General features: G+C 42.8%; 1 protein-coding gene across 1 annotated transcript; it reads right to left on the bottom strand.

The window, feature by feature from the left end:
* Position 1: 1 nt before the first annotated feature.
* On the bottom strand, positions 2 to 22,019 carry LOC110525354 (unconventional myosin-Ih). The gene is made up of 30 exons (XM_090237083.1): positions 21,882 to 22,019; positions 21,540 to 21,655; positions 21,033 to 21,231; positions 17,939 to 18,019; positions 17,638 to 17,817; positions 17,452 to 17,550; positions 17,128 to 17,241; positions 16,925 to 16,996; positions 16,626 to 16,745; positions 16,459 to 16,526; positions 14,382 to 14,487; positions 14,077 to 14,157; positions 13,832 to 13,923; positions 9,620 to 9,714; positions 9,431 to 9,477; positions 9,112 to 9,192; positions 8,371 to 8,780; positions 7,976 to 8,089; positions 7,818 to 7,894; positions 7,668 to 7,736; positions 4,959 to 5,043; positions 4,584 to 4,746; positions 4,389 to 4,472; positions 2,876 to 2,969; positions 2,718 to 2,773; positions 2,481 to 2,616; positions 2,192 to 2,262; positions 1,898 to 1,995; positions 1,615 to 1,714; positions 2 to 657 (listed from the first exon to the last, which is right to left on the bottom strand). Exons 1-30 carry the CDS (start codon positions 22,005 to 22,007, stop codon positions 631 to 633), a joined length of 3,261 nt encoding a protein of 1,086 aa, XP_090093209.1. The 5' UTR covers positions 22,008 to 22,019; the 3' UTR covers positions 2 to 630.
* Between the last annotated feature and the right edge of the window lie 326 nt (positions 22,020 to 22,345).

Raw genomic sequence — 22,345 nt, 5'->3', positions numbered from 1 at the left:
GTTTGCGTTTACTCTTATATTTTACAAAATGATGGTACATTGTTGCAAAATCAATCAGTGATTCCTATACAAGAGTAGCCTGATGGTTTGGTATAGTGCAAATAAATGTAATCGACTCTTTTAGAGAGCGATGCATCCTGCTCTAGGTCAACAGTGCAGTAATGTTTGTTTACAACTGGAAAAACTAAACCAGCATACACATGCCTCCCTTAGCCTTGAATTCACGAAAGATCCTTATAGGTTTGGGCTGTTTTGGTCCCTTAAATGAACACTTGTCTCCAGTCAATTCTCTTAGACAGAATGGGTGCATGAGGGGGATTTATTTTCTTATGAGCTCTGCCTAGAGAATGTCATTAAATACATTGAGCCATTGGTTTGTAGCTTTCATGGTTTCCTGAAAACAACTGCTGTAGTTCTGTTTTAGGGTTCATCTCTATAAAACTCAGCCTGATTCAATATCTGTTTGTGGTGTCTTGCCAACTGGCTATTGAGTTAAATATATGCACAACACAAACAGATCTGGAATCAGGCTATACAGGAGCAGAATTCTAGGTCTAATCCAGATGTCCACAGGTTCTAATGTGCCTGGTCAGTCTCCTGAGTGTGTCTATCTGCTGGGCACTGAGCAGTTCATCGAGCCTTGGTCCGAGTGGATACCTAGAGTGACAAATATGTTATTTGTTCAGATTGCCCATATTGATCACCTAAGTCAAGTTCATTAGGGAACATAACAGAAACCATTTGCAATGAAATGAGATATTTGTATTGGACACCCATGTAATCCCTCTCTTTCAGACTCTTTTTTTAAAAATGGTTGATTATGTCCATAACAAGGTAGTGCATGCCTGTCAGACCACCATACAATCACTATCTTACTCCAAACATTTGTTAAAGGCCCAGTGCAGTCAAACATGTTATATTCTTGTGTTTTATATGTACTTCCACACTATGAGATTGGAATAATACTGTGGAAATGTTGATAATGCCCTTTTAGTGTAAAAGTTGTTTGAAAAGACTGCCTGAAATTTCAGCCTGTTTGGGTGGGATGAAGTTTTGGCCTACCTGGTGTAATCACCAGGCAGTAAATTAGTTAGACCCATAAGAGTTCCAAAGCTCTCTGCCAATAACATCTAGTTTTCCCCTCCCCACTCAGACCACTCGCAGACAGTCCAAGCGAAATTCTTGCTTGAGAAATTGCTTGTTGCTTTTTTTTCTTTGAAAACAATCACAATAAGGTACTTAATTGTTTCCCAGAAATTATTTGAAATTGAGAAAAAACAGCTCCATTGGACGTTTAACATTTCATACAGTATGTATGATATCATATCAACGTGATCACAGTGGTTTCAATATTTGTTTGTCTGTTCTGTGTATAATGCCACGAGGAAGCCAAAGGAAGCATTCCACTTTGTGTGGACAATACAGGACTTGTTATTCTTCTAGCAGCTAAAGTCAGCAGAAAGCATGTGATACTAGCCAAACTGTACACAAGATTGATCCTAGATCTGAGGCAAAGGATGGTGGGCAATGGCCATAGGAGTTGGCTAGACAGCACAAGCAGGTCTGGGACCAGGCTTCCAGGCTCCTCTCAGCAGCAGCAATAGCATTACTCACCACCATGAGGTGTCCATTCTTGTCCTTGTACACCATGGACTCCTGGCCACTGCTGAAGTCCACAATACCCTCTTTCCCCGCCTGTATCTGAAACGAGATGCTGAAAAACAACAGCATATTCATATTCATCCAGGACTCCATGGAAAACAGTGGCACGTGTTACGGAGAGGACTATCCTGGCTAAATAAATAACGATGAAATAAACATAAGCCAGCTCATCTGGCTACTTGATCCATCGGACTAGAACTCCCAGAATCCATCCTGTTGTCAGCCACAGCCTCACCTGCCCTGGACCACGTTGATAGCGCTCTGCTTGTTGGCAACCACACTGAGTTTGGTCAACACTTCAAACAGGTGGTCACACTGGATGACCAGGTCCCCCTGAACATGAGGTCAGGATACATTGGGTAGCATTAGGGGTGTGTCTGAAAGGGCACCATGTTCCAAGGCATGTAGTGCACTGTAGGATGGATTTCATTCTAAACATATCCTGGTTAGAATCACTTGAAAAACAGAGGCACTACACTCACTTTACCAAGCTATTACACTATGCTGTGTGACGACATTGTCCTCCTACCTTCTGTTTAACGTCTTCACTTGAAATATGGAAAATGATGATGGTGTCACTCAAGGTACTGACAGACACACCTGCAATGGAGTAAGCAGCACTCACACAGATCAGTACACTTTGAAACAAACTGTATATTATATATATTACCAGTATTTTCCTAACTTACATTTCAGTTGAATTTTCAACTAATAATCCATTGTGAAAATTTGATGCAGATGGAAATTAGGATTCGCCCCACTGAAACCAGACAAGCTCAAACCTTATGCATCACATCCATACCATGTTGTAGGCTCACCTTTCAGAGTAGTGTACTGCACTTTCTGTTTGATCTTGGCCTCGTCCACCACATAGGCAGCCGTCTGCGTGAGGATGAGCTGCCGAGGTCGGGGTTTAAACCCATTCCTGTCATACTTCACCACTGGTACGCTATACTGCAGAGAGGAGAGAAAAAGAGAGAGAGATAGTGTTAAGGGTTTTAAAATAAGAGAGTTTAAGGATTAAGGACATACTGCAATGCAAATGTCTTGATTACCTTGATGCGTTCATGGCGAATTATCTGCAGGACCTTCATATTGATGTCCTGTTCACCTGAAAATATAACATAGTGCAAAAGATGGCATTTGATCCTAAAACACGAGTGTGAGTAAGATGCCACATGTAATTAGCAGATATCTGCTACTATATACTGACTGATCCTGGTGTCCACAAAGGGTTGGGAGACACTCTGAGGGTAGCTGTCCTTCTTGTCCTTGAAGATAACACTGGTGATCCCCTTGAGTTGAAGCTGGGAGGGTGAGACAAGGAATGAACATCACCAACATAGAACTAGCTAAAGAATTCTGATTTATAGGATCTTTGTGATCACAAATATGTTACACAGCATAGGCTATCCAGGGCACTAAAAAGGTAGGTTATACAACACAAGTATGTTGTCTACTATGTCCATGATGTAAGTCTGTCACACCCTGATCTGTCTCACCTGTCTTTGTGATTGTCTCCACCCCTCTCCAGGTATCACCCATCTTCTCCATTATCACCTGTGTAGTTATACCTGTTTTCTCTGTCTGTTGCCAGTTAGTTTTGTTCATCAAACCTACCAGCAGTTTTCCCCTTGCGCCTGTATTGTCTATAGTTTCTGTTTTCTAGTTTTGACCTTTCTGCCTGCCCTGAGCCTGCCTGCCCTGAGCATGCCTGCCCTGAGCCTGCCTGCCCTGAGCCTGCCTGCCCTGAGCCTGCCTGCCCTGAGCCTGCCCGCCATCCTGTACCTTTGCCCCACTACTCTGGATTACCTGCCCTGAGCCTGCCTGCCGTCCTGTACCTTTGCCTCACTACTCTGGATTACCTGCCTGCCTGCCGTCCGGTACCTTTGCCCCACTATTCTGGCTTACCGACCTCTGCCTGACCTGACCCTAAGCCTGCATGCCGTCCGGTACCTGTGCCCCACTACTCTGGTTTACCGACCTCCGCCTGACCTGACCCTGCCTGCCGTCCTGTACCTTTGCCCCACTACTCTGGATGCCTGACCTGACCCTGAGCCTGCCTGCCGTCCTGTACCTTTGCCCCACTACTCTGGATGCCTGACCTGACCCTGAGCCTGCCTGCCGTCCTGTACCTTTGCCCCACTACTCTGGATGCCTGACCTGACCCTGAGCCTGCCTGCCGTCCTGTACCTTTGCCCCACTACTCTGGATGCCTGACCTGACCCTGAGCCTGCCTGCCGTCCTGTACCTTTGCCCCATTACTCTGGATGCCTGACCTGACCCTGAGCCTGCCTGCCGTCCTGTACCTTTTCCCCACTACTCTGGATGCCTGACCTGACCCTGAGCCTGCCTGCCGTCCGGTACCTTTGCCCCACTACTCTGGATGCCTGACCTGACCCTGAGCCTGCCTGCCGTCCGGTACCTTTGCCCCACTACTCTGGATGCCTGACCTGACCCTGAGCCCGCCTGCCGTCCTGTACCTTTGCCCCACTACTCTGGATGCCTGACCTGACCCTGAGCCCGCCTGCCGTCCTGTACCTTTGCCCCACTACTCTGGATGCCTGACCTGACCCTGAGCCTGCCTGCCGTCCTGTACCTTTGCCTGCCCGTGCTCGATTTAATACACTTTTGTTACTTCGACACTGTCTGCACCTGGATCTTACCTTCAAACCTGATAAACTCATGATTTAAAAGGGACAATTCTGGAGTAGTTCTGGCCTTACCTGTGCTTTCTGTTGTGCAGTGATCCCTCTGACGTACCTCGTCACCATGACACGCATGTGGAGCTGACGCAGGATCGCTGAGGCCTGTACAAGAAGAGCAAGCACAGTCCAACAGACGTTTCACTGAGCTTCCCCTTTAACACCAAAATAGCTGTCCTCAATTCAATGTAATTGAATTACAATGTGAATAAATACCTCAGTCAATACAGGTGGAGGGGTTAGCCAGCTGATTTTATCCAGAACTGTTTTTGGGAGATTGTCTTTCAGCCTGTTGAGGTAGTTCTGTCTGACAAAGGCCAGGTATTCAGAGTTATCAGTAGTCTTTGCCTCCCCTCTGGTCATGTATCCTTTAATAAACCTGGAATGAAAAAGTAAATAATTGGTCATCTACAGTATGAATAATAATACTGCCCTCTGGGAATGTGTTGAACATTATAGGCTTTAATCCACTATGGATCTGTAGTTTGTGGCAAACTTCAGAGTATAAATGTATAATATGTCATTTTGGTTGATGGATCAACATTGCAGTGCTAGAGCCTGAAGATGTGATCTCGTTCTCCCTCCTCTTACTTCTTGATGACCTTGACAGCCCATTGTCTCCTCTCTTTCTCTTTCCTGGCTTGAACTCCTCTCCAGCAAGTCTCAATCTTGGTGGCTAAAGAACACATTACACAACAGGTATCAAATCAAGATGGAGAAAAATGTGAATTTATTGAATATCTGTAGAGGTTTGCATGGCCAGTGACATAATTATATACTGTATCTTGCCTACAATGTTTCTCCTCTCCAAAAAGACACATTGTTTATCCTGTCATGTTACACATTATGATATATAATAGATCTATGCCATTTAGCAGATGATTTTATCCAAAGCGACTTAGACATGCAGCCAAACATTTGTCTACATACAGTGCCTATGGAAAGTATTCAGACCCCTTGACTTTTTCCACATTTTCTTACATTACAGCTTTATTCTACTAAATAGTTGTTTTCCTCAATCTACACACAATAACCCATAATGACAAAGCAAAAACAGGTTAAGAAATGTTATGTAATTTATAAGAAATAAACCAACTGAAATATGATTTTCATATAAGTATTCAGACCCTTTACTCAGTACTTTGTTGAAGCACCTTTGGCAGCGATTACAGCATTGAGTCTTCCTGGGTATGACGCTACAAACTTGGCACACCTATATTTGAGGAGTTTCCCCCATTCTTCATTGTCATTGTCTTGTTGGATGTGGAACCTTCACCCCAGTCTGAGGTCCCGAGTGCTCTGGAGCAGGTTTTCATCAAATATCTTTCTAGTGGAGTGGAGAAGGTGGAAAGTTAAGTTCCTTGGCATACACATCACTGACAAACTGAAATGGTCCACCCACACAGACAGAGTGGTGAAGAAGGCACAACAGCTCCTCGAACGTCAGGAGGCTTAAGAAATATGGCTTGTCACCTAAAACACTCACAAACTTTTACAGATGCACAATCGAGAGCATCCTATTGGGCTGTATCACCGCCTGGTACAACAACTGTTCTGCCCACAACCGCAAGACTCTCCAGAGGGTAATGCGTTCTGCACAACGCATCACCGGGGGCAAACTACCTGCCCTCCAGGACACCTACAGCACCTGATGTCACAGGAAGGCCGAAAAGATCATCAAGGACAACAACCACCCGAACCACTGCCTGTTCACCCCGCTATCATCCAAAAGGCGAGGTCAGTACAGGTGCATCAAAGCTGGGACCGAGAGACTGAAAAACAGCTTCTATCTCAAGGCCATCAGACTGTTCAACAGCCATCACTAACATAGAGTGGATGCTGCCAACATACAGACTCAAATCTCTGGCCACTTTAATACATTTAATAAATGGATTTAATAAAGGTATCACTAGTCACTTTAAATAACGGCACTTTAATAATGTCAAAATATCCTACATTTCTCATATGTACTGTGTATACTATATTCTATACCATCTACTGCATCTTGCCTATGCCGCACGGCCATTGCTCATCCATAACTTTATTTGTATATATTCTTATTCATCCCTTCACAATTGTGTATAAGGTAGTTGTTGTGAATTTGTTAGATTTCTTGTTAGATATTACTGCACTGTCAGAACTAGAACCACAAGCATTCCGCTACACTGCTAACCATGTGTATGTGACCAATGAAATTTGATTTGATTTGACTTGATTATACTTTGCTCCGTTAATCTTTCCTTAGATCCTGACTAGTCTCCCAGTCCCTGCCGCTGAAAAACATGCTGACACCACCATGCTTCACCGTAGGGAAGGTGCCACGTTTCCTCTAGATGTGACGCTTGGCATTCAGGCCAAAAAGTTCAATCTTTGTTTCATCACACCAGACAATCTTTCTTCTCATGGTCTGAGAGTCTTTTGGTGCCTTTTGGCAAACTCCAAGCGGGCTGTCGTGCCTTTTACTGAGAAGTGGCTTCCATCTGGCCACTCTACCTTAAAAGGCCTGATTGGTGGAGTGCTGCAGAGATGGTTGCCCTTCTGGAAGGTTCTCCCAAATCCACAGAGGAAATCTAGAGCTCTATCAGTGTGACCATCGGGTTCTTGGTCACTCCCCTGACCAAGGCCCTTCTCCCCCGATTGTTCAGTTTGGCCGGCAAGCCAGCTCTAAGAAGAGTCTTGGTGGTTCCAAACTTCTTCCATTTAAGAATGATGGAGGCCACTGTGTTCTTGGGGACCTTCAATGCTGTAGACATTTTTTGGTACTCTTCTCCAGATCTGTGCCTCGACATAATCCTGTCTCGGAGCTCGACGGACAATTCCTTGGACCTCATGGCTTGGTTTTCGCTCTGACATGCACTGTCACATGTGGGATCTTATATTGACTGGTGTGCCTTTCCAAATCATGTCCAATCAATTGAATTTACCACAGGTGGACTCCAAGTTGTAGAAACATCTCAAGGATGATCAATGGAAACAGGATGCATCAGAGTTCAATTTCAAGTCTCAAAGCAAAGGGTAATTTTTTTTTATACATTTACAGAAAATTCTAAAAACTTGTTTTCGCTTTGTCAATATGGGGCATTGTGTGTAGATTGCCTAGGATTTTTATGTATTTAATACATTTTAGAATAAGGCTGTAACGTAACAAAATGTGTGAAAAAGTCAAGGGGTCTGAACGCTTTCTGAAGGCACTGTATCAGTGGTCCTGGAAATCGAACCCACTATCCTGGTGTTGCAAGTGCCATGCTCTTCCAACTGAGCTACAGAGGACCACATCCATGTAGCTTTGCTGTCACTTACCAGCTTCTTTCTGTCTTCTGAATTCTCCTTTTTGCCGGTATCCCTTGTACTGGGCCTGAATCCTTGATGCTGTAATATACATTAATAATATTGAAATCTCGATGCAAATAAATACAATCTCTTGATTTCTCCTAGCTTTCATGCCCTTACCAAGTTTATGTTTGCAGACCTCGAAGGCATCTTCTGTGGCAAAAAGTGTCCTGGGGTGGCGGATAAATATCTTGGTTCTAGAGGGAAATTGAAAAGTAACAGAGATTTGTAAGAACCAATCTATTGGAGGAGAAATTAGTTGCCCAAACTGCTCTCACCTGCCCATTTTGTACTCATCTGGCAGGTATCCCAGGTGCTGCACCAGCACTTCCACTCCTTCTGCAGCCACTCCTCTCCAATGGGGCCAGGTGGCTGGGCATAGGGGCTTGTATCTGGAGGTGGATCACACATCACCTCATTGTCCTAGATGTACAGTATTTGGAATGCCTGTAATGCCTGTGCTTGTTTGTGTTAAAATGCAACACAACGTTCCCCAAGGGGACAGAATAAAGACATTAATTAATTATTTAATATCAACAGCTCAAGTAAAGGCAAAATCTCTCAAAGATTCTAGTCGAATAATTTGCCGATGAAGCCTAATGTTATTAGGAAAATATTGTTTCTACAAAGTAGTCAATGTGGTCTACTAAAGCAACAAGTTCTGTTGTCCTACCTCTGCAGAAACAACTCATAGCGGCGTCGGTATGCAAAACCTGCCCGTCTGACCCTAAGGTGTTCCATCAGCCCCAGGTACTTCACTTGGTGCCGAACCAGCACGTCGTCAAAACGACCTGTAGCATGTGTGTTTGTGTACGTGCCAAAAAAAAGAGGGGGAGAGAAAGACACAAAGGGGAAAAAGAGAGAGAGAGACTGAAGGAGAAATTGCTTCATAAAACACAGTTGACAGATTGAAGTTTGGAAGTACCACCAGCTGGTGATGATATTGTGCACGTGGTGGAGGTCAGAGGGTCTCTCACCTGGCTGTTTGGACTCGTTGGATTTGAGGCAGCGCACATACCAGGGCTCCTTAGACATGAGGATGTCTGTCAGTCCCAGCAGACTGCTCTTAAACTGGCTAGCAACCTACAGAGAAACAGGTCTGGGATCAGTTGTAGAGTCCCCCGACAGTTTATCTGTCAAATACACATGGATGATGGACCACAACAGGCTGCCAGTGACAGAGGTAAATGACGATCAAATGCTGCTTAGGGGGACAATAAATAATCCAATATAAACACAGAGACATCTATTACTTTTCTCAGTTGTCCGTCATTCTGAAAACGGTGTGTTCCTATCCAGCTATACTGTACAATATGTTATACTATTGAGGCAGTGTACAAGTTAAAAAAAACTGTCATTGTGACTTCAGGGGGACTGATGGAAAAGTGGTGGGGAAAACTTGGTGAGCTCTCACCGTCTCTGGTCGCCGCCTGCTATCTGACTCTGTGGAAGCAAAGCACTCTCTGACTATGGCATTTTTTGACTGCCGCATCACCTGTGTACAGACATACACACACACACACACACACACACACACACACAGTGGATACTCAAAACCAATTGGGCAAATTCACTGCATTCCCCTCCTCTTGTATTATTTACAGAACTTCAACAGGAGTAAATAATTAAGGTACCAATTGAAAAGAGTCCCATTCTCTACCCCCCTTCCTTCCTCCCCTCCTTCCTTCCTCCCCTGTCTCACATAATCCATCAGTAGAAACCTGCAGACTTACATCTTTGATGTTTCTGTATAACATGTCATTGTTTTTGTCGATGAACCCTGGGATGACACAAACAACAACATGCGAGAAAGAGTGGTGAGTGAGAAGGGACATGTGAGAGTGGCAGTGAATTCTACTAGTAGGACATGTAGGGACATTGAGGAGCAGGGTAATGCCACCATTGGGCCTGAGATACCTTACCCACAACGCCATAGGTGACCTCCCCAGCATAATGCAAAAGGCGAAAGTCGCCCCGATCGAGCGTCTTACGTATCTTCTTGTCAGACAACTTGTGCCTGCAGTCAATGGGACAGAGAGAGAGAGAGAGAGAGAGAGAGAGGAGGGGGGGGGGGAGAGGGATGAAGAGTGAGAGGCAAATAAAGACAGAGCCTAAGCCTTTTTACTGTGTCGACTCACAGGTTGGGAATAGGACAAGAGGTCCATCCTGGGCCGGCTTCAGGCATAAGTGACAAGCGGTTGCTTAGGGCCCTAGGACGCTATAGGGGGCCCCAGACCCACAAAAATAATATACTGCATATACAGTTGAAGTCGGAAGCTTACATACACCTTATGTAAGCCAAATACTTTTTTGCCCCACTGTATTTAGTCAGCGAACAATTGTGCAAGTTCTCCCACTTAAAAAGATGAGAGAGGCATGTAATTTTCAACATTACAGACAAAATGAGAAGAAAAAAATCCAGAAAATCACGTTGTAAGATTTTTAATGAATTTATTTGCAAATTATGGTGGAAAATAAGTATTTGGTGACCTACAAACAAGCAAGATTTCTGGCTCTCACAGACCTGTAACAACTTATTTAAGAGGCTCCTCTGTCCTCCACTCGTTACCTGTATTAATGGCACCTGTTTGAACTTGTTATCAGTATAAAAGACCCCTGTCCACAACCTCAAACAGTCACACTCCAAACTCCACTATGGCCAAGACCACAGAGCTGTCAAAGGACACCAGAAACAAAATTGTAGACCTGCACCAGGCTGGGAAGACTGAATCTGTAATAGGTAAGCAGCTTGGTTTGAAGAAATCAACTGTGGGAGCAATTATTAGGAAATGGAAGACATACAAGAGCACTAATAATCTCCCTCGATCTGGGGCTCCACGCAAGATCTCACCCCGTGGGGTCAAAATGATCACAAGAACGGTGAGCAAAAATCCCAGAACCACACGGGGGGACCTAGTGAATGATCTGCAGAGAGCTGGGACCAAAGTAACAAAGCCTACCATCAGTAACACACTACACCGCCAGGGACTCAAATCCTGCAGTGCCAGACGTGTCCCCCTGCTTAAGCCAGTACATGTCCAGGCCCGTCTGAAGTTTGCTAGAGAGCATTTGGAGGATCCAGAAGAAGACTGGGAGAATGTCATATGGTCAGATGAAACCAAAATATAACTTTTTTGGTAAAAACTCAACTCGTTGTGTTTGGAGGACAAAGAATGCTGAGTTGCATCCAAAGAACACCATACCTACTGTGAAGCATGGGGGTGGAAACATCATGCTTTGGGGCTGTTTTTCTGCAAAGGGACCAGGACGACTGATCCGTGCAAAGGAAAGAATGAATGGGGCCATGTATCGTGAGATTTTGAGTGAAAACCTCCTTCCATCAGCAAGGGCATTGAAGATGAAACGTGGCTGGGTCTTTCAGCATGACAATGATCCCAAACACGCCGCCCGGGCAACGAAGGAGTGGCTTCGTAAGAAGCATTTCAAGGTCCTGGAGTGGCCTAGCCAGTCTCCAGATCTCAACCCCATAGAAAATCTTTGGAGGGAGTTGAAAGTCCGTGTTGCCCAGCAACAGCCCCAAAACATCACTGCTCTAGAGGAGATCTGCATGGAGGAATGGGCCAAAATACCAGCAACAGTGTGTGAACACCTTGTGAAGACTTACAGAAAACGTTTGACCTTTGTCATTGCCAACAAAGGGTATATAACAAAGTATTGAGATAAACTTTTGTTATTGACCAAATACTTATTTTCCACCATAATTTGCAAATACATTCATTAAAAATCCTACAATGTCATAGTTGAAGTGTACCTATGATGAAAATTACAGGCCTCTCATCTTTTTAAGTGGGAGAACTTTCACAATTGGTGGCTGACTGAATACTTTTTTGCCCCACTGTACATTTAAAACTCAGTTTTTCTGACATTCAATCCTAGTAAAAATGCCCTGTTTTAGGCCAGTTAGATCACCACTTTGTTTTAAGAATGTGAAATGTCAGAATAATAGTAGAGGGAATGATTTATTGCAGCTTTTATTTCTTTCATCACATTCCCAGTAGGTCAGAAGTTTGCATACACTCAATTAGTATTTCCTTTAAAATTGTTTAACTTGGGTCAAATGTTTCGGGCAGCCTTCCACAAGCTTCCAACAATAAGTTGGGTGAATTTTGGCCCATTCTTCCTGACAGAGCTGGTGTAACTGAGTCAGGTTTGTAGGCCTCCTTGCTCGCACACGCTTTATCAGTTCTGCCCACAAATGTTATATGGGATTGAGGTCAGGGCTTTGTGATTGCCACTCCAATACCTTGACTTTGTTGTCCTTAAGCCATTTTGCCACAACTTTGGAAGTATCCTTTGGGTCATTTGCAACCAAGCTTTAACTTCCTGACTGATGTCTTGAGATGTTGCTTCAATATATCCACATAATTTTCCTCCTCATGATGCCATCTATTTTGTGAAGTGCACCAGTCCCTAATGCAGCAAAGCACCCCCACAACATGATGCTGCCACCTTCACGGTTGGGATGGTTTTCTTCGGCCTGCAAGCCTCCCCATTTTTCCTCCAAACTTAACAATGGTCATTATGGCCAAACATTTTCTTTTTTTTTTTTCTCCAAAAATTACGATCTTTGCCCCATGTGCAGTTGCAAATCGTAGTCTGGCTTTTTCATGGCGGTTTGGAGCAGTGGCTTCTTCCTTGCTGAGCAGCCTTTCAGGTTATATCAATATAGGACTAGTTTTACTTTGGATATAGATAATTTTGTACCCGTTTCCTCCAGCATCTTCACAAATCTTCCTTTGCTGTTGTTCTGGGATTGATTTGCACTTTTCGCACCAAAGTACGTTCATCTCTAGGAGACAGAATGCATCTCCTTCCTGAGCAGTATGACGGCTGCGTGGTTCCATGGTGTTTATAATTGCGTACTATTGATCGTACAAATGAACGTGGTACCTTCAGGCGTTTGGAAATTGCTTCCAAGGATGAACCCATTTTTTTCTGAGATCTTGGCTGATTTTTTTTTAAATTTCACATGATGTCAAGCAAAGAGGCACTGAGTTTGAAGGTAGGCCTTGAAATACATCCACAGGTACACCTCCAATTGACTCAAATGATGTCAATTAGTCTATCAGAAGCTTCTAAAGCCATAACATAATTTTCTGGAATTTTCCAAGCTGTTGAAAGGCACAGTCAACTTAGTGTATGTAAACTTCTGACTCACTGGAATTGTGATACAGTGAATTATATGTGAAATAATCTGTCTGTTGGAAATTGTTGGAAAAATTACTTGTGTCATGCACAAAGTAGATGTCCTAACCAACTTGCCAAAACTATAGTTTGTTAACAAGAAATGTGTGGAGTGGTTGAAAAATTATTTTTAATGACTCCAACCTAAGTGTATGTAAACTTCCAACTTCAACTGTATATTTTGGTCTCAAGGTGCAACTTCGAAATTTGTTTTAAATTTGTTTTGTGCATCAGCCATTTTTATTTTGTATGTCAGTCACTCAATTAGCCATGTCAGCTAGCAATCTTTAGATCGGTAAGTTAGTCTAGCTAGTTCTTGGCCGAATAGTGACCGGGCACACAGGGCACGTGCCCAGGGCCCCTGACCTCTAGGGGGCCCCCAATGATTTTGTTAGTCACTCTCACTCAGATATCATTAACATGGCATACTGTCATGTGAATGGCATACTGGCAAAATGTGAATAATTGCAGGAAATTTGCTGTAAAACTAAAAACATTCTCTCCACCTGTTGGCAAAATGGTTAGAATTTCTGGAAATTAGCTGTGAAACAGATGTATTTTTTTGCACCATGGCAAAATGAGTAGAATTATATGAAATTTTGTTGTGAAAATTAAAAAATGTTCTCTACCCCATGGCAAAGTGTACAACTGCAGAAAACTTTAAAAGAGCAACATTTTCTATCCACCCCGTGGCAAAGTGTGTGGAATTTCAGGAAATGAACTTTAAAATGAAATGTTCTCTCTCTGCCGTCAAGACGGGAGCCACCAAAATGTTTTGCCCGTGAGGTGGGGGTGGTTAGGGATTTGAACTTAAGTGATAATGGAGGTTGAAGTAACACTGTTGTATATCCGTGAGAAAGGTTGTGTGTGGTCAACATGTACATATGCAGGACTGCGGTTCGGGGAGCGAGGGAGATAGCTGAACTCACGTGATGAAATGAGGGTGACTGCCCATTTTCTCCTCAAGCTTCTCCAGAAATGTGAAGTCAGTGGCCTCTCCAGGCCTCAGGCATTCTTCATCCTGAGAAAGCAACAAGATCATCCCTTTCATTTCAGCCTATGTCCTTCCCAAGAGCAATGTGATGCATCATGTTACTAATTTACTCTATGGGTTGAGTCCTGATCAAAAGTAGTGCACTAGATAGGGAATAGGGTCCCATTTGTGTGTCCTCACCAGTACTGAAATGATGCCCAGGTGTTTCTCCTCCACTAAGTCACAGATAATCTTATTGTTGAAGAACTGGACAGGCTCCCACTGAAGACGAAAGGAAATAGGTGATGGGAAGATATGTGAGTTACGGGAATACTACCTAAGCTAAACTCAGCATAAACACACAAGGCATTTCAGGATGCAACAGTAACTATAACACCAAAGTAATACTATGACAAGGTACAAATGCCAATATTACACATGTTGACTAAATAGAACCGGATAGAATAGGATAGATAAATATCCGTGTGTGGAAAAATTATGTGTACCCCAATGCCCTCTGCCTCGTATTCCTCCTGCTCCGACTTCAAGGTCAGCTGGATAAAAAGCTGCTGCAGTTTCTCGTTGCAGTAGTTTATACAGAACTGCTCAAAACTGGAATGGACATACAACAGATAACAATTGATGTGCACCTTAAAATGTAGCCCACCAGTTTTCTACAATTTACTGCACAACCTAGTTCCACCCAGAGCTATACAGTGCATTCGGGAAGTATTCAGACCCATTCCCCTTTTCCACATTTTGTTATGTAACAGACTTATTCTAAAATGGATTAAAGAAAACAATGTTCTCATCAATCTACACAAAATATCCTGTAATGACAAAGCAAAACCAGGTTTTTAGACATTTTTGAAAATGTATTAAAAATTAAAAACAGAAATACCTTAACTTATTAATTCAGACGCTTTGATAAGAGACTCGAAATTGAGCTCAGGTGCATCCTGTTTCCATTGATCATCCTTGAGCTGTTTCTACAAGTTTATTGGAGCCCACCTGTGGTAAATTCAATTGATTGGACATGATTTGGAAAGGCACACACCTGTCTATATAAGGTCCCACAGTTGATAGTGCATGTCAGAGCCAAAAACAAGCAATGAGGTTGAAGGAATTGTCCGTAGAGCTCCAAGACAGGATAGTGTCGAGGCACAGAACTGGAGAAGGGTACCAGAACATGTCTGCAGCATTGAAGATCCCCAAGAACACAGTGGCCTCCATAATTTTTAAATAGAAGAAGTTTGGAACCACCAAGATTATTCCTAGAGCTGGCCGTCTGCCTAAACTGAGCAATCGGGGGAGAAGGGCCTTGGTCAGGGAGGTGACCAAGAACCCAAGTCACTCTGACAGAGCTCTAGAGTTCCTCTGTGGAGATGGGAGAACCTTCCAGAAGGACAACCATCTATGCAGCACTCCACCAATCAGGCCTTTATGGTAGAGTGGCCAGACGGAAGCCACTTCTCAGTGAAATGGCACATGACAGCCCACTTGGAGTTTACCAAAAGGCACCTAAAGACTCTCAACAAGATTGTCTGGTCTGATGAAACCAAGATTGGCCTGAATGCCAAGCGTCACGTCTGGAGGAAACCTGGCACCATCCCTACGGTAAAGCATGGTGGTGGCAGAATCATGCTGTGGGGATGTTTTTCAGCGGCAGGGACTGGGAGACTAGTCAGGATCTAGGGAAAGATGAAAGGAGCAAAGTACAGAGAGGTCCTTGATAAAAACCTGCTCCAGAGCGCTCAGGACCTCCGACTGGGGGCGAAGGTTCAACGACCCTAAGCACACAGCCAAGACAACGCAGGAGTGGCTTCGGGACAAGTTTCGTAAGGTCCTTGAGTGGCCCAGCCAGAGCTGGGACTTGAACCCGAACCCGAACATCTCTGGAGAGACCTGAAAATAGCTGTGCAGTGATACTCCCCATCCAACCTGACAGAGCTTGAGAGTATCTGCAGAGAAGAGTGGGAGAAACTCCCCAAATACAGGTGTGCCAACCTTGTAGTGTCATACCCAAGAAGACTCAAGGCTGTAATCACTTCCAAAGGTTCTTCAACAAAGTACAGAGAAGGGTCTGAAAACTTATGTAAATGTCATATTTCAGTTTTTAATTTTTAATTAATTTGCAAAAATGTCTAAAACCCTGTTTTTGCTTTGTCATTATGGGGCATTGTGTGTAGATTGAGGAGGGGAAAAAAATATTTAATCAATTTTAGAATAAGGCTGTAAAGTAACAAAATGTGGAAAAAGTCAAGCGGACTGAATACTTACCAAATGCACTGTATATATAGAGTTCGGACAACTTTTAAAACAGACGCAATGTTGATGCCATTGAGCTTTCAATTGATCCATTCATGACAAGTATTTGGATTCTACTTTTAATTCTAGATGTTCAGTTACATAGCTTTGTTCAAAATTAAGAAAATTCCAGAAACTGCTATTGGTCATATTGCCCATGGGGAGCTAACATAGCTGCCATATGGAATTCTTTGATTATACTGTGTAACGTAAATGCATAAAAATGTGGAAACCACAATGTACTAACTCTAAATATATGGCTCTAGTTTCACCTACCTGTTGACATAGAAAACCTCAAAGCCATATATGTCAAGGAGACCAATAACCGTCTTCCTTGACGGTTCCTGTCAAAAAAGTTTTCAGGAAACAGTGGTCAGTCACACAGATCATCAGGGCTCCTGTTTCATCTTGACATGAGCTTGTCACTTACAGTATCTGCTAACCTTATTCTCCATGGAATCATTGATCTTATTGACCAGCCAGGTAAAGGTGCGTCCATAGATGGCTTTGGCCAGGGCATTTCTGGCATAGATGGCATGGTCCACTGTGAACGGGCTGAGCACCTGGATGGTGATTAAAAAAGGAAAACATTACATAATACCAAACCTGACAAGAGTATGCACATTCACATCTGATTGAAACAGCTGAAATCATGAATGAGAAAGAGTACTGGGTTTACCACTAGTAAGTGCAGTTAATTCATAATTAATTAATTCAGTCAGTCCCCTCCTCCCTCTCTCACCTCATCTGTTTTGGCCTCAATCTTCCTGTATGTCAGCCCCTCCTGCAGTACTTGAACGTTAATTCCCAGCAACTACAGATGATCACACGCAACACAAAGTCAGCAAAGTGTAGGCAGACTGTGGTCTCCAGGGCTTTAGCATGGTGTCATTGCAGAGTGTCCAAGGAATAACAAGGCTTACTGTTGACACCCAGCGGACTTACTGTTGACACCCAGCGGAGTTCTGTGTTCTTGTTCAACGTGGCGTAGCCTTTGCTGTCAGCTTCAAACTGCACATTCCCTAAGTGGAGGACACTTGCTATGATCCCAAATAGGTGCTGCAGAGAATGCAGACATGTGAGGGTTAGGGTTAGGAATAGGGTTAGAATGGTGGCTGGCTGTGTGTAAGCAGCTCCCCTCACACACACATATACACAAAGCATTAGTATGTGCAGCCTAGTACTGCACAGTATATTTCAATAAGATATACAGCTCATTTGAATGTCATCAAAAAAGCTGTTTCCACAAACAGTGTGACAGCAACTCACTTGTATATCACTCTCGTCAAAGTCGATGACGGACAGGGCGTTTCTCACCGTCTTCCAGTCGTTCTTGTCATTGATCGAAGTCACATTGGCACACTCGTTCTGTTTGAGAGAAGGAGTTGCCATTATAGAGTGGCAGTTAGCCTAGCCCTAGATAGCCAATCAATCGACCACAGTGGTTGCCCATACTTGCACCAAGTAACTGTAGTGCTGGCAGTTGCTCTCGAGGCCTAGCTGATGCAGCAGGTCTTCCTCCCCTCCCTCCACCAGCTGGTAGAAGATGTGGAAGTTCCTCTCTCCGTGGTTCTGGTGGACCACTCGGGACTTCTCCAGCAGGTAGCTCAGGATATGGCCCCCCACGGCATCCCCCTGGAGGGTAAACATGTGATCAATTATCAATTAGCCTCAATTAACTGCTTATCAGACCTGGACCTGAATTCACAAATCGTCTCAGAGTAGGAGTGGTGACCTGGGAAACATAATTTCTTACCTGGATGTCAAACTGGATATCCATGTACTTTCCAAAGCGACTAGAGTTGTCATTCTTCAGTGTTTTGGCGTTGCCGAAAGCCTGTTGGGAAACACTGAGGCATTAATCAGAGATTTACTACTGGGTCGTTCCACGAAATGAGTCCCTTTTGGGTAGTGTAACTTGGTGAAAAAACACTTTTCATTTCATCTAACATTCAACTAAATAAAAAATAAACAATCTGATCTCAAGAGGTTATAAAAAAAAAGACTATAGTAAGTACCTATTAAGTGCCAAATAAAGTAACAGGGTTGATGATTTAATCTTAAATCAGTCATAAATCCCCTCGTGACTGGGAGAATGGAAGCTTGTTGTTTGCAACAGGGAGGGGCAATTGAATGCAAGCTTCTGAAAATTATAATTTTAAAAATAACATTCTAGCCTGTCTATGTATAGGTAACACGGTTAACGTGTAATGCTAGAACCACACCCCAAAATGTCCATAAAGAGTAGAGCCAGCTCACCTGCTTTTACATAAAGAGTAGAACCAGTTTGTTCAACTGATTTTACATAAAGAGTAGAGCCAGTTCACCTGCTTTTACATAAAGAGTAGAGCCAGTTCACCTGCTTTTACATAAAGAGTAGAACCAGTTTGTTCACCTGATTTTACATAAAGAGTAGAGCCAGTTCACCTGATTTTACATAGAGTAGAGCCAGTTTGTTCACCTGATTTTACATAAAGAGTAGAACCAGTTCATCTGATTATACATAAAGAGTAGAGCCAGTTCACCTGATTTTACATAAAGAGTAGAACCAGTTCACCTGATTTTACATAAAGAGTAGAACCAGTTCACCTGATTTTACATAAAGAGTAGAGCCAGCTCACCTGATTTTACATAAAGAGTAGAGCCAGCTCACCTGCTGTTACATAAAGAGTAGAGCCAGTTCACCTGCTTTTACATAAAGAGTAGAGCCAGTTCGTTCATCTGATTATACATAAAGAGTAGAGCCAGTTCACCTGCTTTTACATAAAGAGTAGAGCCAGTTCACCTGCTTTTACATAAAGAGTAGAGCCAGTTCACCTGCTTTTACATAAAGAGTAGAACCAGTTCACCTGCTTTTACATAAAGAGTAGAACCAGCTCACCTGCTTTTACATAAAGAGTAGAGCCAGCTCACCTGCTTTTACATAAAGAGTAGAGCCAGCTCACCTGCTTTTACATAAAGAGTAGAACCAGCTCACCTGCTTTTACATAAAGAGTAGAACCAGCTCACCTGCTTTTACATAAAGAGTAGAACCAGCTCACCTGCTTTTACATAAAGAGTAGAACCAGTTCACCTGCTTTTACATAAAGAGTAGAGCCAGCTCACCTGCTTTTACATAAAGAGTAGAACCAGCTCACCTGCTTTTACATAAAGAGTAGAACCAGCTCACCTGTTTTTACATAAAGAGTAGAACCAGCTCACCTGCTTTTACATAAAGAGTAGAGCCAGTTCACCTGTTTTTACATAAAGAGTAGAACCAGCTCACCTGCTTTTACATAAAGAGTAGAACCAGCTCACCTGCTTTTACATAAAGAGTAGAACCAGCTCACCTGCTTTTACATAAAGAGTAGAGCCAGTTCACCTGCTGTTACATAAAGAGTAGAACCAGTTCACCTGCTTTTACATAAAGAGTAGAGCCAGTTCGTTCATCTGATTTTACATAAAGAGTAGAGCCAGTTCACCTGCTTTTACATAAAGAGTAGAACCAGTTCACCTGCTTTTACATAAAGAGTAGAGCCAGTTCGTTCATCTGATTTTACATAAAGAGTAGAGCCAGTTCACCTGCTTTTACATAAAGAGTAGAGCCAGTTCACCTGCTTTTACATAAAGAGTAGAGCCAGTTCGTTCATCTGATTATACATAAAGAGTAGAACCAGTTCACCTGCTTTTACATAAAGAGTAGAGCCAGTTCGTTCATCTGATTATACATAAAGAGTAGAGCCAGTTCACCTGCTTTTACATAAAGAGTAGAGCCAGTTCGTTCATCTGATTATACATAAAGAGTAGAGCCAGTTCACCTGCTTTTACATAAAGAGTAGAACCAGTTCACCTGCTTTTACATAAAGAGTAGAACCAGCTCACCTGCTTTTACATAAAGAGTAGAACCAGCTCACCTGCTTTTACATAAAGAGTAGAACCAGCTCACCTGCTTTTACATAAAGAGTAGAGCCAGTTCACCTGATTATACATAAAGAGTAGAGCCAGTTCACCTGCTTTTACATAAAGAGTAGAACCAGTTCACCTGCTTTTACATAAAGAGTAGAGCCAGTTCACCTGATTATACATAAAGAGTAGAACCAGTTCACCTGCTTTTACATAAAGAGTAGAGCCAGTTCACCTGATTATACATAAAGAGTAGAACCAGTTCACCTGCTTTTACATAAAGAGTAGAGCCAGTTCACCTGATTTTACATAAAGAGTAGAGTCAGTTCACCTGATTTTACACTATGATTTGACTATTACGTGTTCAATGTTTCTTTTTGGAAAAAAGTTTTTAAAAAGGAACAGTTTCACCATATTAAAACAAGAGTTCAGTTAACATAACAGGGTTGACCTTAAAATGAGGGACAGGTTTTGTTTTACCTTAAAATTAATCAATAATCACATTAAATAAATAATTATCCTCAGAAATTACTTTGTAAAAGCAACAAAATAACTACGGCTTTACAGTGATGGTGAAATCTTGGAGAAATGTTGGTTGGACTTCAGAGAAGTCACAGAGTCCTGAATTTTGGTACTTTAGCAAGTCTTTATTCCTATATAGGATATTTTTTATAATTCATTTTCCATGTGGTCTATTTAAAGTGCACTTCATTTAATTTAACAGGTTTTTAAAACCCAATATTAAGGCACAGTTCTTACTTAAAATATCAAAATGACTCATTTCGTGGAACGACCCTACTATGTGATCCAGGATGTGTGATAGCCTGGTCCCAGATCTATTTGTACTAAACAGCTATGATGACAATAAACATAGCACAACACAAATAGTGAGAGAGCAGAAACAGATCTGGGACCAGATCTGACCAGATGTGTGATAATAGTGAGTGCTAAGAACAGTCCAATCAGACCTCTAGCACAGGGTTGGACACCAGCATCCGGTCCCTGACACTGTCCAGTAGGGTGGTACTGGGGCAGCTCACAGCATAGTACTGTAGGATCTTCTTGGAAGCCTCGGTCTTGCCGGCACCACTCTCCCCAGAGATGAGGATGAAGTGGTTGTTGGCCTCAGCCATCATGGTGTGGTAGGCGTTGTCCGCCAGGGCATAACTTCAGAAAAATGGATTGTGTCAAGTGATATGTACATTTTGCATTCCACAATGAATCATTTGTACACGGATGCTGGGCCAATAAGGAATGAGAATAATGAAAGAAAATCCTATATATTGTATATGCTGCTCCTGTGCTTTATTCCTGCACCCAGACAGACGTCAGACAGCGATGTTGTATAAACATTGTATAAACGTTGTACCATGTATGAGCTTATACCGTGGATTGACATCTGATCTCATGAGTGACAAACAATACGATTTCAACATGCAGATAGACATGCACAAAAAATGATGTAACACACTCACATATGTGGTGGAAGCTCAAAAAAGTTGACGCCCATGTATATATCCATCTGTTTTTTACTGTAGATATCCAACTCCTTGTAGGGGTTCACAGACACTAGCAGAGTGCCTATATAGGTCTGCACAGGAAGAAACAACAGGTTTACAGTATATATGTAAGTTGATAGTTCTTCAACATTCGCTAAAAATCCCAGAAAGTTGTTCATAATATATTTTTACTTCAACTATTGCACCAAAATAGGATCTGCTCTTGGGTCTAAAATGATGGCGTCATTATACGTGATACTACATACTGTATATCATAATGTTGGTACTATGTTGGTACTAAGCCACTTCCGAACTCACATAAATTAGGTCCTCACTGAAGCGTTTTTTCAGGTTGCCTAGGAAAGCAGTCTCGCTGGTATGGGTGTCCAACAGGACAAAGTCCTGGATCCCCACGCGGTCTCGGGCGGTCAGAGCCCCCTCCATGTCCAGCTGACCCTGGGCACCCTGTGCCTTATGCCCCTACAGCCAATCACACAGTAGCAATGCTTGATATGAAGGATACCTACTGTACATAAGGGCTTGAAGAAGAAAATTAGCATTTCATGAAGGTATTATGAGCTGTTTATGAATGTTTTACGAAGTCCTTATATAGTTCCACATTTACAGACATGCATCCAAACAAAAGTGTATGGATAAATAGGAGGACTTAAAGAGGCACAGAACTTTTGGCTTTGGGGGTCCGCTAATTAGACATTCATTGGAACTGAGCACACCGCTCCACCTCATGAGAATTTTGTTTTGGTTGTTTGCCTAAAACTAAG

Source organism: Oncorhynchus mykiss, chromosome 6 (genome assembly GCF_057628025.1).
Source record: "Oncorhynchus mykiss isolate SJ-2025 chromosome 6, ASM5762802v1, whole genome shotgun sequence".
Lineage (NCBI taxonomy): Eukaryota > Metazoa > Chordata > Actinopteri > Salmoniformes > Salmonidae > Oncorhynchus > Oncorhynchus mykiss.
This window is presented reverse-complemented; position numbering and strand designations above follow the sequence as displayed.

What these genes read in the sequence shown, in the direction of transcription:
- LOC110525354 (XM_090237083.1), bottom strand. Translation starts at nt 22,007, where the DNA reads ATGGAGGGGGCTCTGACCGCCCGAGACCGCGTGGGGATCCAGGACTTT. An exon ending in TTGACGAGAGTGATATACAA is followed by an intron (nt 17,242 to 17,451) that starts GTGAGTTGCTGT and finishes CATTCTCTGCAG; the next exon opens with CACCTATTTGGGATCATAGC. An exon ending in CTCCACCTGTATTGACTGAG is followed by an intron (nt 4,473 to 4,583) that starts GTATTTATTCAC and finishes CTTCTTGTACAG; the next exon opens with GCCTCAGCGATCCTGCGTCA.